This window comes from Tenrec ecaudatus, chromosome X (genome assembly GCF_050624435.1).
Source record: "Tenrec ecaudatus isolate mTenEca1 chromosome X, mTenEca1.hap1, whole genome shotgun sequence".
NCBI lineage: Eukaryota > Metazoa > Chordata > Mammalia > Afrosoricida > Tenrecidae > Tenrec > Tenrec ecaudatus.
This window is the reverse complement of record NC_134548.1, coordinates 167,892,293-167,906,769: the sequence shown is the minus strand read 5'-3', so window position 1 is coordinate 167,906,769 and position 14,477 is coordinate 167,892,293. Positions and strand designations below refer to the sequence as shown.

Sequence of the window (14,477 nt, the reverse complement as noted above, 5' to 3'; positions counted from 1 at the left end):
CCCTATAATTTATGAGACAGACAGACTAGTATGTATATGTTTCGAGAATGTACTCTGTTGTATTGGTTTGTCCACTTACCCATTAAGATGTGGACAATTGTCAGTAGAACTCTTCTTATAAACATTCCTTTACGGGTTTTCTGTGGATGCAAGCTTTCCTTGATCTCTACCAGTGGTAATTTTCCCTTCATCTCGGGGCCAGTGAGGATAGTTTGTGTTTGAAAGCACAGTTGGCAATAACTTAGAGATATTTTTTGGTTGCCATAACCTGGGGCAGGAGGGTGGTGCTACTGGCATCTGGTGAGTACAGAGGCAAGAGCTTCTGTTAGAAACATACCACAAGGCAAATGTCCCTGTTGAGAAACCCTGCTCTTGGGTAAGTCACATGGCAACCGGGCTTAACTTGATAAGAAATTGCCAACCCATTGTCTGTAGTATTTTTTTGTGGTTCTCAATATTAATTCCCCAATGTGAACATAGTACGTGTCATGTGCTTACTATGCCACCCATATATATACTCTTCGCGGTGGAGTCTCTGTTCAAGCCTTTTACCCAGTTTTGAATCGAATGATTTGTTTTCTTCTTTTTGAGTTTTGAATTTTTTAAAAAGTACATTCTGCATCCAGGTCCACAGATGAGTATATAATTTTCAGATATTTTCTCTGAGACTGTAGAATCAGCAAATGTTTTAAATTTTGATGAAATTCAACCTGTTAATCTTTTTTCTTTTTTTATCATGTCTAAAAATTATTTGTCTACCTCCTGGTTCATGGGGATATCCCTCCTGTGTTTTCCTCTAAAAGTAATGTGTTTTAAGTTTTACATTGACGCCCGTCGCTTTGAGGTAATATTTATAGAAGCAGATTGCCAGGCCTTTCCTCCATGGTGCCACGTGGTGGGTGTACACCACCAACTTTTTCTAAATGAATTCAGCTGATACGAAAGAGGTAATATGCAATATTGAATTTATTTATTTATCCCAGGCTTTGCTGATTTAAAATGAGAACAATCTATCCATGGCCATCTTTGTAAAGAAGGCAGATTGAGTACAAGCATCTATTTTCCCTCCACCTCCAAACATTTTCTGAAATGTAAGATATTTTTTAAAGGTTAGCCCCCACGAGGATAGAAGAATTGGATAAGAAAATCGCAGTAACATTGAAAATTGGAACACAGATGAAGAAGTAGTAAATTAGCTTATCAGGCCCAAGGAAGCGAAACCCTAAGTCCTCCAAGGAAAAAAACAAGAATTTGACTTCTCTTATGGCATACCCAGAGAGCCCAGGAAGTGTCCACGCCAGGTCATTCATGAATGGGAAGTCAAATATGGAGTAGTGGGCCAAAGGTATTTCAGAATTAAGTAAATCCCAAGCTCCCCTCTCCTCCTCCACGGAGCTGTGCTACTTTGACTTCCCCTAATCCATCCCCGTGGAAAACACGGAGAGAGTGCAGCTCAGGGATCAAGGAAACCAGAGCCCAGGACGGGGACGCCAGACAGAAGTGGCAAAGGAATACGCATGGTGGCTGTGGTAACCATCCCCTAATTTATCTTCTTCACCATTCTACTTTTTTTCCTCCAGAATATTGGCATCTAGACTTTTACAGTTCATCTGAAGATTGGAAGATCTTTCTCTGGACTCTTTGACATGGTTGAAAGGCAGAACTTAAGTACTGACATTGGGGATTTCCCAACAAAACGGTCTAGAAAAATCACCCCACAGTAAAACCCACAGTTGACAAGCACCGGCCATGTACTTTAAGTTCCTGATCCAGCTTCTGTACTTCACGCTTAAATAGGAGCAGATTGCCAATGATTATTAGGTATTTCAGGAAAGTGTGAAGTGAAAGACAGACCAAAACATACAGACATGTAGGAAATAAAAGTTAGTTATACAAGGAAAAGAATATTAAAAAACTAAAACACTTGAAAATCCGTTGCTAATGTTCTCAGAGAGACAAGATCAAATCTTACATCTATAATTCAAGAAAGAGCACTGGTGGTAGAGGGGTTACACGTTGGGCTGCTGTTTGAAACCACCGGCCACCCCAAGAGGAAAGGTGGAGCTTTCTACTCCTGTAAGGAGTCACCATCTCGGAAACTCCCAGGGCCAGGCAGTTCTAGCCTGTCCCCCAGGATCACCATAAGTCAGCATCAGCTGAATGGCAGCAATCAAGAAAATTGCATGCAACAACACTAACAAATTAAAGGAGAAAATGGTTAAGATGATCTCAGATACCAAAAATAAAGCCCCAAACATTTGATGGAATTCTATATTTATTCAGGAAAAATTGTATTAGCAAATTAGGAATAGAAAGAATTTACCCTAACCTCATTCACAGAAATTTGCATAAAACCTATAACAGGCATCATATTCAGTAGTGACACACTATAAGTAGGTTTTAAAAATACTGTACAAAACAAGGATGAGATCTTTCATGATTTCTATTCATCGTTGGTACAGGAAGTACCATCTAGTGAAAGAAAGTAAATGAAAAAAAAAATAGAATTAGGAAGGAAGAAGACAAATTGTGATTATGTACAGATGAAGGATATCTGCATAGAAAACCCCAAATAGTCTGCCTATAAATCCTAGAACTATTCAGAGATTTTAGTAAGGTTAATGGATGTAAAGCAAAATTGAAATACAAAAGGCAGGGGAACACTTATATCATTGGTAACAAACAGAAAATTTAATTTAAGCAAAACATACCATTTACAATAGAATAAAACTAGGGCTAAGTCAAACAGAAGATTAATAAGAATGTTCTAGAGAAAAGTATTGAAACTTCATTAAAAGAAGTTACAATTTTATTGAAAGAGTTTGAAAATATTAAAATTTTATTAAAGGCTTTTGAATTTTATTGAAAGGGGCTACATAAACAGAAAGATAAGGGATACTCTTTTAAAAATAATAATTTTATTGGGGGCGTTTACAGCTCATATCACAATCTGTACATACATCCATTGTGTCAAGTACATTTATACATATGTTGCCATCATCATTTTCAAAACAGTTTCTTTTTACTTGAGCCCTTGGTATCAGCTCCTCATTTTTCCTCTCCCTCCCTGACTCTCTCCCTCATGAACCCGTGATAATATATAAATTATTATTATTTTGTCATGTCTTACACTGTCCAACATTTCCCTGCACCCACTTTTCTGTGTTTGTAACCCTGGGGAGGGTACATTATATATTGATCATTGTGATCGGTTTCCCCTTTCTCCCCCCACTTTCCCCCTACCCTCCTGATATTGCTACTCTCATTGGTCCTGAGGGGGTTTATCTGTCCTCGATTCCCTGTGTTTCAAGCTCTTTTCTGTACCCATGTACATGCTCTGGTCTAGTCTGATTTGTAAGGTAGAATTGGGATCATTATACTGGATGTGGGGAGGAAGCATTAAAGAACTAGAGGAATGTTGTGTATTTTGTCGGTGCTATACTGCTCCCTGGCTGGCTCGTCTCTTCCTTGTGACCCTTCTGTAAGGAATGCCCAGTTGTCTACAGATGGGCTTTGGGTCTCCACTCTTCCCCCCCCCCCTCATTCACATCGATATGATTTTTTGTTATGGTTCTTTGATGGCTCATACCTGATCCCATCGACACCTCGTGATCACACAGGCTGGTGTGATTTTTATATGTGGGCTTGGTTGCTTCTCAGCTACATGGCTGCTTGTTTATCTTCAAGCCTTTAAGACCCCAGATGTTGTATCTGTTGATAGCTGGGCATCATCAGCTTTCTTCACCACATTTGCTTATGCACCTGCTTTGTCTTCAGCAATCGTGTGGGAGAGGTGAGCATGATGGCACGCCAGCTTAATAGAACAAAGTGTACTTGTGTTGAGGGAGCACTTGAGAAAAGGCCCAATGTCTGTCTGCTACCTTAATACTTAACATATAAATTCATGTACATAGATCTATTTAAGAGATGTTATTGGATTGGAAGATTCAAATATTAAAGATGTCCATTCTTACCAAATGTCTGACAGGTTTTGTGCAACTACAAAACTGATTCTGAAGAGCAAAGGGTTGAGATTATCCAAAATAAACTAAGATTTCCATAGGAAAATACAAGTGTAATTTTTTTCATTATTTTTATTGGCATATAATCCACATATCATACAATTCAGTAGTTCAATCACATCAAGAAGATTTGTGCAGTCATCACCACAATCAGTTTTAGGACATCATTCTACCCAGCGTTATTAGCTCCCCATTTCTTTCTCCATCTTACCTGCCATACCCTCAAGGAGCCACTAATTCAGTTACTCTCTCTGTAGATTTACCTCTCCTGGATTTCATATATAGGAAAACAATAAACAAAAGCAAAAATGCACGACAATAACAAAGTAAAACATAAAAACCTCAAGCAAAAATAAAGAAAATATTAAAAACTAGAACAAATTTAAGTGGATCATAAGGGAGATCAAATGATAGTGTACTCAATTTTAACCTGACTACATCTGCAACAATCCACTTTCCAATGCCTTCTGCCTGCTAGCGAGGCTATTCACGTCCCTGCTCCATGGTCAGAAGGGCTTCTCCAGTGGTTTAATCTACATGTACTTATTTCCTTTTCATTTAAAAAAAACTCCACGGAAACAGCTTTAAAATGGAGATAAAAAGATGTTATCCTACATTTTAGTCCAACTGTCTGCCAAGATCAACTTTACAATGTTGTTTGTCTGATAACAGGCCTATTTTAAATCCCTTAACTACGGTCAGAGGGGATTCACCAGAGGCTTAATCCATGTGTGGATCCTGCAAAAGGATCCCAATGTTGTCCATTGCCTTGTGAAAACCAAGCGTTCACAAGTTAAGCTCTGAAACCATTTCCTCTTTTAGATTTGGATTATACTATTTACATTCCTTGGATCACACAGGCAGGTGTGTTTCTTCCATGTGCACTTAGTTGATGCCTCACCTAGATGGATATTTTTTTTGAAAATGGACCTTTACGACCCCATCTACTATTCTTTCTGATACCCAGGCACCATCTTGTTTCTTCACACGTTGCTGTAACACCTGCATCTTCAGTGATCTATTCATGAAAGCGAGTATCAAGCAGGGGCATGCCATAAGAACTAATTATTCTTATATTGGGACTTGAATTCTGTGCATGCCCAAAATCCATTCATGCATGTATGGTTCATATATGTCTCTGGTTCACCTTAGGGAGATCATTGGCATTTTATGGTAGAGAACATTATCAATCACCCCTCTCTGCGTCATCACTTCCATAAAGCCAATGCTGACTCAGAGGGACCCTCTAGGTTCTCAACCTTCCTAATGCCGTGACCCTTTAATACAGTTCCTCATGTGGTGGTGACCCCCAATCAAAACATTGCCTTCATTGCTACTTCATCACTGTCATTTTGCTGTTATGAATCAGGTGACCCCTATCAAAGGGTCCTTTGACAAGCCCCCCCCCCCGGGATTGCGACCCACAGGTTGAGAGCCTATAATATAGGGCAAGGTAGAATTGCCTCTGTGCATCTCTGAGCCTGGAAATCTTCACAGGAATTTAATGCCTCATCCTTTCCCTGTGGAGCTGGCTGGTGGTTTCAAACTGCTGACCAATGTGTAACCACTACATATTTATAGTGTCATTAGTTTAGCCAATGGCATAGAATTTAAAACATTATTGAGAAAAGGAAATTATACGAGTATAGGCCAGCTATGAACTAATATGCAAGAATTACTGACTTTACAGATTAACCTCTTAAGTAATTGGACACTGTTTACACAAAGAATTATGGTTGGTGATAGGGCAAATCTTCCAATAATATTTATTCACAGAAACAGTCACGCCGATCAGATGAATATCCATCATCATGAATCATGGGAGACATTACAATAGTAAGTGTACAGTAGTTCAGAGCCATCGTCCATTGGGCATCCTCAAGACAAAAAAATTCAAATCAAAGTCCAAGGGCTACCAGTTCTAGGCCCCCAGGGCTAGTAGTCATCTGCTTCTTCTCCCACCAGGGAGTTTCAGCCTTAAGTCCAATGGCTACAGGTCACTTTGAGATAAAGCCTAGTTCACTTAGTGGAGTTTCCACACCGAGCCTCTCTGGTGTGGCCTATAGAGAATGTTATTGACCTCAAAAGAACAAAGTCTTACGTCTCAGAAATCTATAGCACACGGACTGCATAGAAATTAGGTCAAAAGTGTCCAATGTGGAACCTAGGACCAGGTATATTTTCCCCTTGTGTTCCACATACATATTGTGAAGTGTTTTTACCTGATGGGTTCCTCCCCATTTTCCTACTGACAGAGTGTGTTGCATTAGAAGTGTATTGCCTTGAAATTCTCAGTGACCCCGTGTGACAAACTAGAGCTGCCCCCTAGAGTTGTCTTGCCTGTAATCTTCCCGGAAGGAGATCGATTGCTGGGGTTTTCTCCTGCAGTTACTGGATAGGTTTGAACTGTTAACCTTTTGGATAGTAGCCGGACCTTTCACCCTTTGTGCTTCCAGAGCTCCTTAAGAAAAAGGATGAACAACAATTGATCTAAAATTGATGGCACAGAGGGCGTAGAATACCTGCTGGGGTTTGATCAAGGGCAATGTAGCCGAAAGGAATTACTGAGAGCCGAATGCAGGTTGAACATGATAGTGGGTTGAGAGGAACTAAAAGAAAATAGAGGAAAGAGGTGTCAAAGGACATTTATAGAGGTCTAAATACAGGCACGTCCATTTGTAAATATATTTATATATAATGATAGGGACATAGATCTATGTACATATATTTATATGTTAAGTGTTAAGGTAGCAGATAGATATTGGGCTTCTACTCAATCACTTCCTTAATGCAAGAACAGTTTGTTCTATTAACTTGGCATTCTGTGGTGCTCACCTTCCCGACATGATCACTGAAAACAAAAAGGGGGCGTAAGCAAATGTAGTGAAGAAAACTGATGGTGCCTGGCAATCAGAAGACATAGCATCTGGGGTTTTAAAGGCTTGAAAGATATTGATGTGAAAGCGGGGGCGTGGAGTGGAGACCCAAAACCCATCTGTAGACAATTGGATGTCCCCTGACAGAAGGGTCATAAGGAAGGGACAAGCCAGCCAGGGTGCAGTATAGCACCAGCGAAACACAACATTCTTCTAGTTCTTTATGCTTCCTCCCTCCCTCCCCTACCATCATGACCCCAGTTCTACCTTAAAAATCTGGCTACACTGAAGCATGTACACCAGTATAGATAAGAGCTCTTGACACACGGAATCCAGGACAGATGAACCCTTCAGGAACAGTAATGCGAGTAGTGATACCATGAGAGTAGGGGGAAGGTGGGGGGAGAAAGGGTGAACCGATCACAATGCTTGACATATAATCCTCCATCCACTCACCCAGGGTGACCAACAACAGAAATATGGGTGAAGGGAGACAGTGGACGGCTTAAGAAATTAAAATAATGATTTATAAATTATCAAGGGTTCATGAGGTTGGGAGGGTGGGGTAAGGAGGGGAAAATGAGCTGATATCAAGGGCTCAAGTAGAAAGAAAATGTTTTGAAAATGATGATGGCAACTATGTACAAATGTGCTCGAGACAATGGATGTATGCATTGTGATAAGAGCCATAAGAGCCCCCAATAAAATGATTTATGGAGAGAAAAATAGAAAAGCAATGGGAAACACGCAATTCCAGATGATGTTTAACGTCTTATGGAAGGAACAGAGAAAGAAGGCAAGAGGCGGGGGAAGCAGACTCTTGCACGCTTCGTGTTTGCCAATCCTCTCCAGGAAAACAGTTTGCCAAGATCTCTTCCAACGTTTCCCAGTGGTGGCCAATTGGGCTATCAGCTTCAGCTCTTGATCAGATGTTCAGTCTGACTTCCTGAGCTGTCATCTGACCACTCGATTGTGATCCGATGGCAGCTGTTCAAGTGGAGACAACCAGCTGAGAAACCATTAACCTGAGTCCTGTGATGTTGGTTCCCAGCAGGAGCACAGAGATGGCAACTCCCTGAGCAGTGCTGCTTTTGATGGTGCAAATCCATTCAGCCTGGATTATTTAGCTCTGGACTTCAATTCGCCGCCACCAGCCACTGCACAGAAGGTATGCTCTCATGTGGGAGACTTCCCAAGCCATTCGGTTTCTGTTAGATTGTTCAGGTGAGCCATGCATGGTCTCTTTAGAAAAGCAGAAAATGTCGTCATGTGTCACAAAGAACATTAATACCAGCCATGGTCCTGCCACTCCAAAGGACATTCTAGCATGTTTCCTTCTAGGGCATTTTGTATGTGTGTCTATGTCTCTGCTATATTCCAGTTCTTCAACATTTGGACCATCAAGTGTATGGGGATGGTGGGGCATGGCGGGGTGGGAAAGGGCAGTGAAGGCAGAGGAAAGAACTCCTTAGAGAACAACCCATCGTCCAAGGGGCAAGCTGGGTCTTGTTAGGTGCCACTATGTCGGTTCCAATTCAAAAAGAACATCTGCACAACAGAAGGAAATGGGTCCTGGGTCATCCTCACAATTGTTTGGTGCTTGAGCCCATTATTGCAGCCACTGTGTCATTCTATCTTGAGGACCTTCCTCTCATTTGCTGCCCCATCCACTTTATCAAGTGTGACATTCCTCGCCAGGGACTTGTCTCTCTTGACAATGTGTCCAAAGTATGTAAGAAGGAGTCCCACAGTCCTTGCCTCTAAGGAGCACTCTGGCTCTACTTCTTCCAAGACAGATGTGTTTGTCCCCTTGGCAGCCCACAGTACTTTCAATACTCTCCTCCAGCACCAGGACAAATGCACTGATACTTCTTCAGTCTTCCTCATTCAGTGTTCCACTTTCACAGGCACATGGGCCAGATGCACCTTAGTCCTCAAAGTAACAACCTTGTTTTTCAACTCTTGAAAGAGGTCTGGTGCAGCAGGTTGACCCAATGCAATGCGGTGTTTGATCTCCTGACTGCTGTTTCCAGGGAGTGGTAAAAGGAGTCCTGAGTTGAGAGTGGCCATGTCCTGCAGGACCTCAAATGCCAGGTTGAACAGTTCCTCTCCCTTGAGCTGGACTGTGCTCTGTAAAGTGGGAGTACAGAATGACACCCACCTCCAAAGGCTCTTGTGAGGAGTCAGAGTTCATGCATGAGAGCAGTCATCATCGCTAAGGAGGGTCACTCGCTGCACAGTGCATGCATAGTAAACAGTGGGCACAAAGTACATAGAGTTGAGCAGGGTGCTGTCATCATCAAAGCTGTGCCTTATGTTATGACCAAAGCAGCTCATAGAACAGAGTGTGGAGCATGATTCCCTTTAAGATGACTTATAGTTACATCCTGAAAAAAAAATGGGAACACTCTCCCCTCTCTTGGCGAATGAACTCCTACTTCTGCAGTTTTAAAACGTCTGAGTTGAAATCCCAGAAAGCAAATGCAAGGCGTGCATTGCACACGGACGGTCAGTCGGAGGAGCAGCAAGTAGTTAGCAGTGAGATATTGTACCATAGAAGCCAGATATTTTCCTGTATGTTGTATTAGCTACAATGAACCCCATTTTATTCTCTTCCTGCAGAAAGTTTTTGTTTCCGAAGAGCAAAGAGTGGACTATGTCCAAGTGGATGAACGGAAGACACAAGCTCTGCAGAGCACCAAGCAAGAGTGGACCGATGAGAGGCAATCAAAAGTGTGAGGCTGTGCTTTCAGAGTATGTCTGAGACAGGGGGGTCGGAGCGGGATAGGGGGTGGAGACGAGTGTTTGTACTAGGCCCACACTGGTGCTTGATACAGGTCAAAACCAAAAGAGAAAGAGCGATTCCTGTGAGCTGGATGAGAAGCGTTTTCCGCTGAGAGCGGTTGATGAGTGTCCAGCCCCACCCAGAGCCTCCTTCCACAGGACTCCGCCGTCCTCCACACTTGAGCTCCATCACGTCAGCACAAAACAAGCCGCAGGAGGACATGGTGTGACCTAACGTTTCGTTCAGATCTGATCATTGGAATGTTTTGAGAAAAGATGGGAGCCAGTATTGCTGCCAGTGCTTTCCTCCACGGACTGGCATGGTGTTTAGATGGAAATGCTACATTGTCTGAGCTAATGGGACCCCTGAAACCCTGGAGATATGATAGGGAGATTAAGCCTGATGATGATCACATTGGTGGCAGAGTTTGCACTCCCTTTTCCTACAACTCTAGCCACCAAGAAAGCATCCCCAGGTGATGGGACAAAGAGCTCCAGGCTCTATGTTATGCATATCAAATGACCCTTGTGGCGAGCTCAGTATGCCAGTGCTCTTAGCTCCTTCCCAGTGGGCTTTCTCACTCAGCATCGCCTCTGTCCCCTATGAGGTGCATCTCCCTGTGAGCTGGCAGACACTGGCAGAAGAAGTTGTATCACTTGGGGCAGGACATAAATCACCTGTAGCTATCCCATGATGGACCCAAGCTCTGAGGAATAACAAGAAATGACTAGGAAAAGAGTCCATTTCTTTCTCAGCTTCTTTTACACATTTTCACTCCTGACAAACACTCCCGCTGTGTAACGATGCCACCTTGTGACCTGAGTCTGTGGTCATGGGCTTCAGAAAGACATTCTCAGTAGGGCACAAGGATTTATTTAATGGGCCTTTCAGATTCTTCAGAGGACATACAGCCAGAACACATAATCAAACAGTTCTGATTAAGCACAAACTAGTCTGTCCCTCCCTTTGACAAGAGTGGACCAAATAGGTGGCAGGTCTGTGAGAGAGCACTGGGGAGATTGGAGGCTAGGCTGCAAGGGTGCAGGGTTTCCAACTTCCCCCACAGGGGAGTGAGTAGCAAAATCATTGCAATTGTCAAAATAGTAGGTGCTGGGAATACATTTTTCGTCTTCAAGCAAAGACTTATTGAATGCACCGAATGAGTTCAGAGTCCTGAATGAATCCAGCAGCAGCAAAGGCCTGAGAGGTCTCTCTTCCGTGTGGTCAGCTGCCCATGTACCCTGCAGTCACAGAGCCTAGGCAAGAACTTGGGTCTCCGTGTCTAGCTGGAATAATTAATTGCACAATCTTCTGTATATAGACTTTCTGGTCTAGACTGCCCAAGGATCAAGACTCACACTAGATGGAAGACCTATCAGAAAAGGAAACCCAGCTGAAATGATATCAATGGAAACATCACTCAATTGAAAATAATAAGACCTATGTCTATAGGAATGTGTTTACTGCATGGAGCAATGGGCACTTGAGTACCATCACCTGCTTCAGAGTAACTAATTAAAACCAATAATGCTCTGAATAGGGACTACCTACTTCAAAGGTAGATAGATGGTGATAAAAGTATATACGTTTCTGTTAGGATGAATTCACTGTCATTTTCAGGGGGTCATACAATCATGTTTTGCTATAATAAACTGAGAATTGGTCTCTAAGCAAAAATGTGACAGTTGAGGGAAGCAAATGACAAGTCCATTTGAACTTGCTGCATGTTCCTGAAAAGCAAAAACCCAACGCATCCTACATCCAAGCGTTGCCAGGCAAACCTTAATTTCAGGGAGAAACAGTCAATGTGTCATAGAGGCCTGTTTACGGTGAAACTTGTGTGTTTTCTTTTTTCTGAGCCTATGATAGAGGCACACATCTGTACTCTGTAGCGTGTACATCTTCCTAAAAGACTCGGCAATCAAATAGACTAGATAATGCCCTACTCTCATTCATTTGTTGTTTTGTTTCGCTGGGACATCCCTCCAGGTCAAGAGCTATTCGGTTCATGAGGAGGAACTAAAGCACCTCCATCAAGCTTGCAAGCCCTCGAGCCCGAGTCCTTGGTGTGCAAAGCGGTGGTTGGAGAGCAAGGGGTCCTGAGGCACGCCACCCTGCTGAGCTGTAGCAATGGCACCACACGCTTCACCAGTTTACCCATCTCTGTGCCCACAGCCACAGTGATTTTACACGTTTTCTTTGTACAGTTTTAATTTGGGGCATTAATAAAGGTTTGATGCAGAAGAAGAGAGACTACTATTGTTTTGGTTAAGGGTAAGGCTACACCGTGTATTCTTGTAAGTCTTGTCCATAAGTAGTACAGATTGTGTGGATGACAATGAAAGAAAGCTGCCTAGGCGCCTATGCAACAAACACCTCATGGGATTGAGGCCCTTGGTTTGCAGGGTTAGGACCCTCGTTTCCCAGGAATCCCAGGGATTTGGCTCAGCATGTGTTGGGCTTCAGGTCCCCTCCTCTGGGTCTGGTGAGGACTTCCTGGGCTCTTAAACGCTTGCACAACAAGCCTGAAATAACAGAGGAAGAGGAGTCAAGAACAGGAGGCGGAAGTGGAGTGTGTGGCTAACTGCCTTCTTGAGCAACTGCCTCTCTGCCATGGGACCAGAAGAATTGGGTGTTGGCTGGCTACCATTACAGAAAAGTTTGATCATAGAGTCTATAGAAGAATCCTGATGGAAATGGGGACAATATTTCAAATTCACATGAACTTAGGATTTCCTGGGGCCATCTTTAAACTATAGAACCAGACCATTGTTTTGCTTTTTGAGTTTATCACAACATGTCAGCCTTGAGCATTATACCAACCCCCCCTTTCTGTTTTATTGGCATATAATTCACGGACCATACAATTCATGGTTTAAATATATTCAAAATAGCTGTTCAACCATCATCACAACAATACATTTTAGAACATTTTCTTCATTCTTGTACCATTTTTATTAGCTCCCCATTACCCCCAACCTCCCCTGCTATAGCCCTCCAAAAAATATAAACACTACCATCTAGTGGATGCTGACTCCTAGGGGTCCTACAGGACAGGACAGAACTGACCCTGAAGGTCTCTGAAACGATGACTCTTAAAATAAATAATTGGGACTTAATCCACATAGCACAAAATTCAATAGTTCAATCATATCAAGAACTGTGCAATTCAAAAAATAAAAAAAGAATTGTACAATCCTTACCATAATTTCAGAATTTCTTATTTTCCCTCCCCCCATGGTTAAACTGCTTTTAAAATGATTGCATAATCACATTCAGTTCTAGTGCTCACTCCCCCTACCATCTTCACTGTTTACTCCTGAAATCCCCTTACCCTCCCCGTCTCCCTCCAACCCGCACCCCCTCCCCATTCAAACCCTCAATCACATCAGTTACTGTCTTTAGGCATCCACTCCTTCGGTGCTTCACAAACTGGTACACCCAACAGAAACAATAAAGAACAGAAATGCAATGAGGTGATAAGGATAAAACAATAGTAACATAAAGATACAAATACCAACAATGAGTACGAAAAAGGACCACCACCAATATTTTAAACCCAGGGAAGAAATTTTTTGTCACGGAACAAGCAAGAGATCCTTGCACCTAGAACAAATTCAAGTTGAGTCTAGAGGGAGGTCAAGTGACCAAGTGTCAAGTTTAATCCAGCCTAACCAGGACGACAATGACCTAGGTTTGACAGTAAGGCTGTTCTAGACCTTTGCCTGTGGCTAGAGGAGATCTACCAGAAGCATAATCTGACTAGCTACTCTGCAGATGGGTTTTGGGTTCCCACTGTCCTCCACAGCCTTCCACAAATTGGGTGTTCATAATTTTACCTCTGATACTGTGCCCTTCATCATATTTGAATTTTATTATTATGATCATCCTTGGATCACACAAGCTGGTATGCTTCTTCCATGTGGGCTTAGTTGACTTCTCTCTCAGATGGCTGTTTGTTTGAATACAAGCCTTTAAGACCCCAGGCACTATTCTGGTTAGATAGCCGGGCACCATCTGCTTTCTTCACCACACTTTTCTGTAGCGCCCTGATCTTTAGTGATCATTCCATGAGGGGGAGTATCGAGCAGGGGCATGTGATCAGGGCTAACTGTTGTTGGATTGGGGTCAGAGTGAAACGGGGGCCCAGAATCCATCTGCTGCTGGTGCCTGGAATATGCCTGACTCTGGTGTACTGTGGCAGTCATGACAAATGCAAAACACTGTAAGATCAGCTACAGCAAAAACAGCTACAAACCAACTACTATGAAACAAACAGTAGCAAACTAAAGGCAGTAAAACAAAAGCCCATATAAACAGAAACGGATAACCTGTCAAGCATCCCCCTGGGGTATAAGGCGGCTGCACTTGCGACATCATCACTTTTTCTAATGACACATCCCTTTGGACACTGTGGCTGTGAGGCGTCTGTGTGAGTACGGTTCCACCATGAACCGCACCCATGAGTTTTTGCTTCACACAGATCGATCGCCCATTCGATTGAGTTCTGCTTACCCTTGGCATGGGGTTGGTGCCCAGGGGAAACTTCCTGGATCAGTTCTTCAAAGTTCGAGTCCCTACCCAAACTCAAAACCTGTCGTGGCTATTGCACAGCGAGGTACTAAATATAGGGTGATTTTGGATCCCTTTCCATTGGACACCCACCAAACCGGGGGTTCCCTCCAAGGTCTAATGACCGCCACTTCCACAGGTCCAGGCTGGCCACTCACTGTGAAACCATAACTCTTATGGGAGTAGAAAGCCCTGTCTTTCTCCCGAGGAGTGGCTGGTGGT

The 14,477-nt window shown here is 42.9% G+C and overlaps 1 protein-coding gene across 3 annotated transcripts in view; it reads left to right on the top strand.

Moving 5' to 3' along the window:
• GAB3 (GRB2 associated binding protein 3) overlaps positions 1-9,637 on the top strand; it is a 71,625-nt gene extending 61,988 nt beyond the window's left edge. For 2 of the 3 annotated variants that reach the window (XM_075539294.1, XM_075539292.1), the window contains exons 9-10: positions 7,950-8,066; positions 9,521-9,637. In XM_075539294.1, the coding sequence (XP_075395409.1) occupies positions 7,950-8,066; positions 9,521-9,637 (234 nt within the window). The remainder of the gene's footprint in view (positions 1-7,949; positions 8,067-9,520) is intronic. The other variant, XM_075539295.1, reaches the window with a different exon arrangement.
• The last annotated feature ends 4,840 nt before the right edge of the window (positions 9,638-14,477 follow it).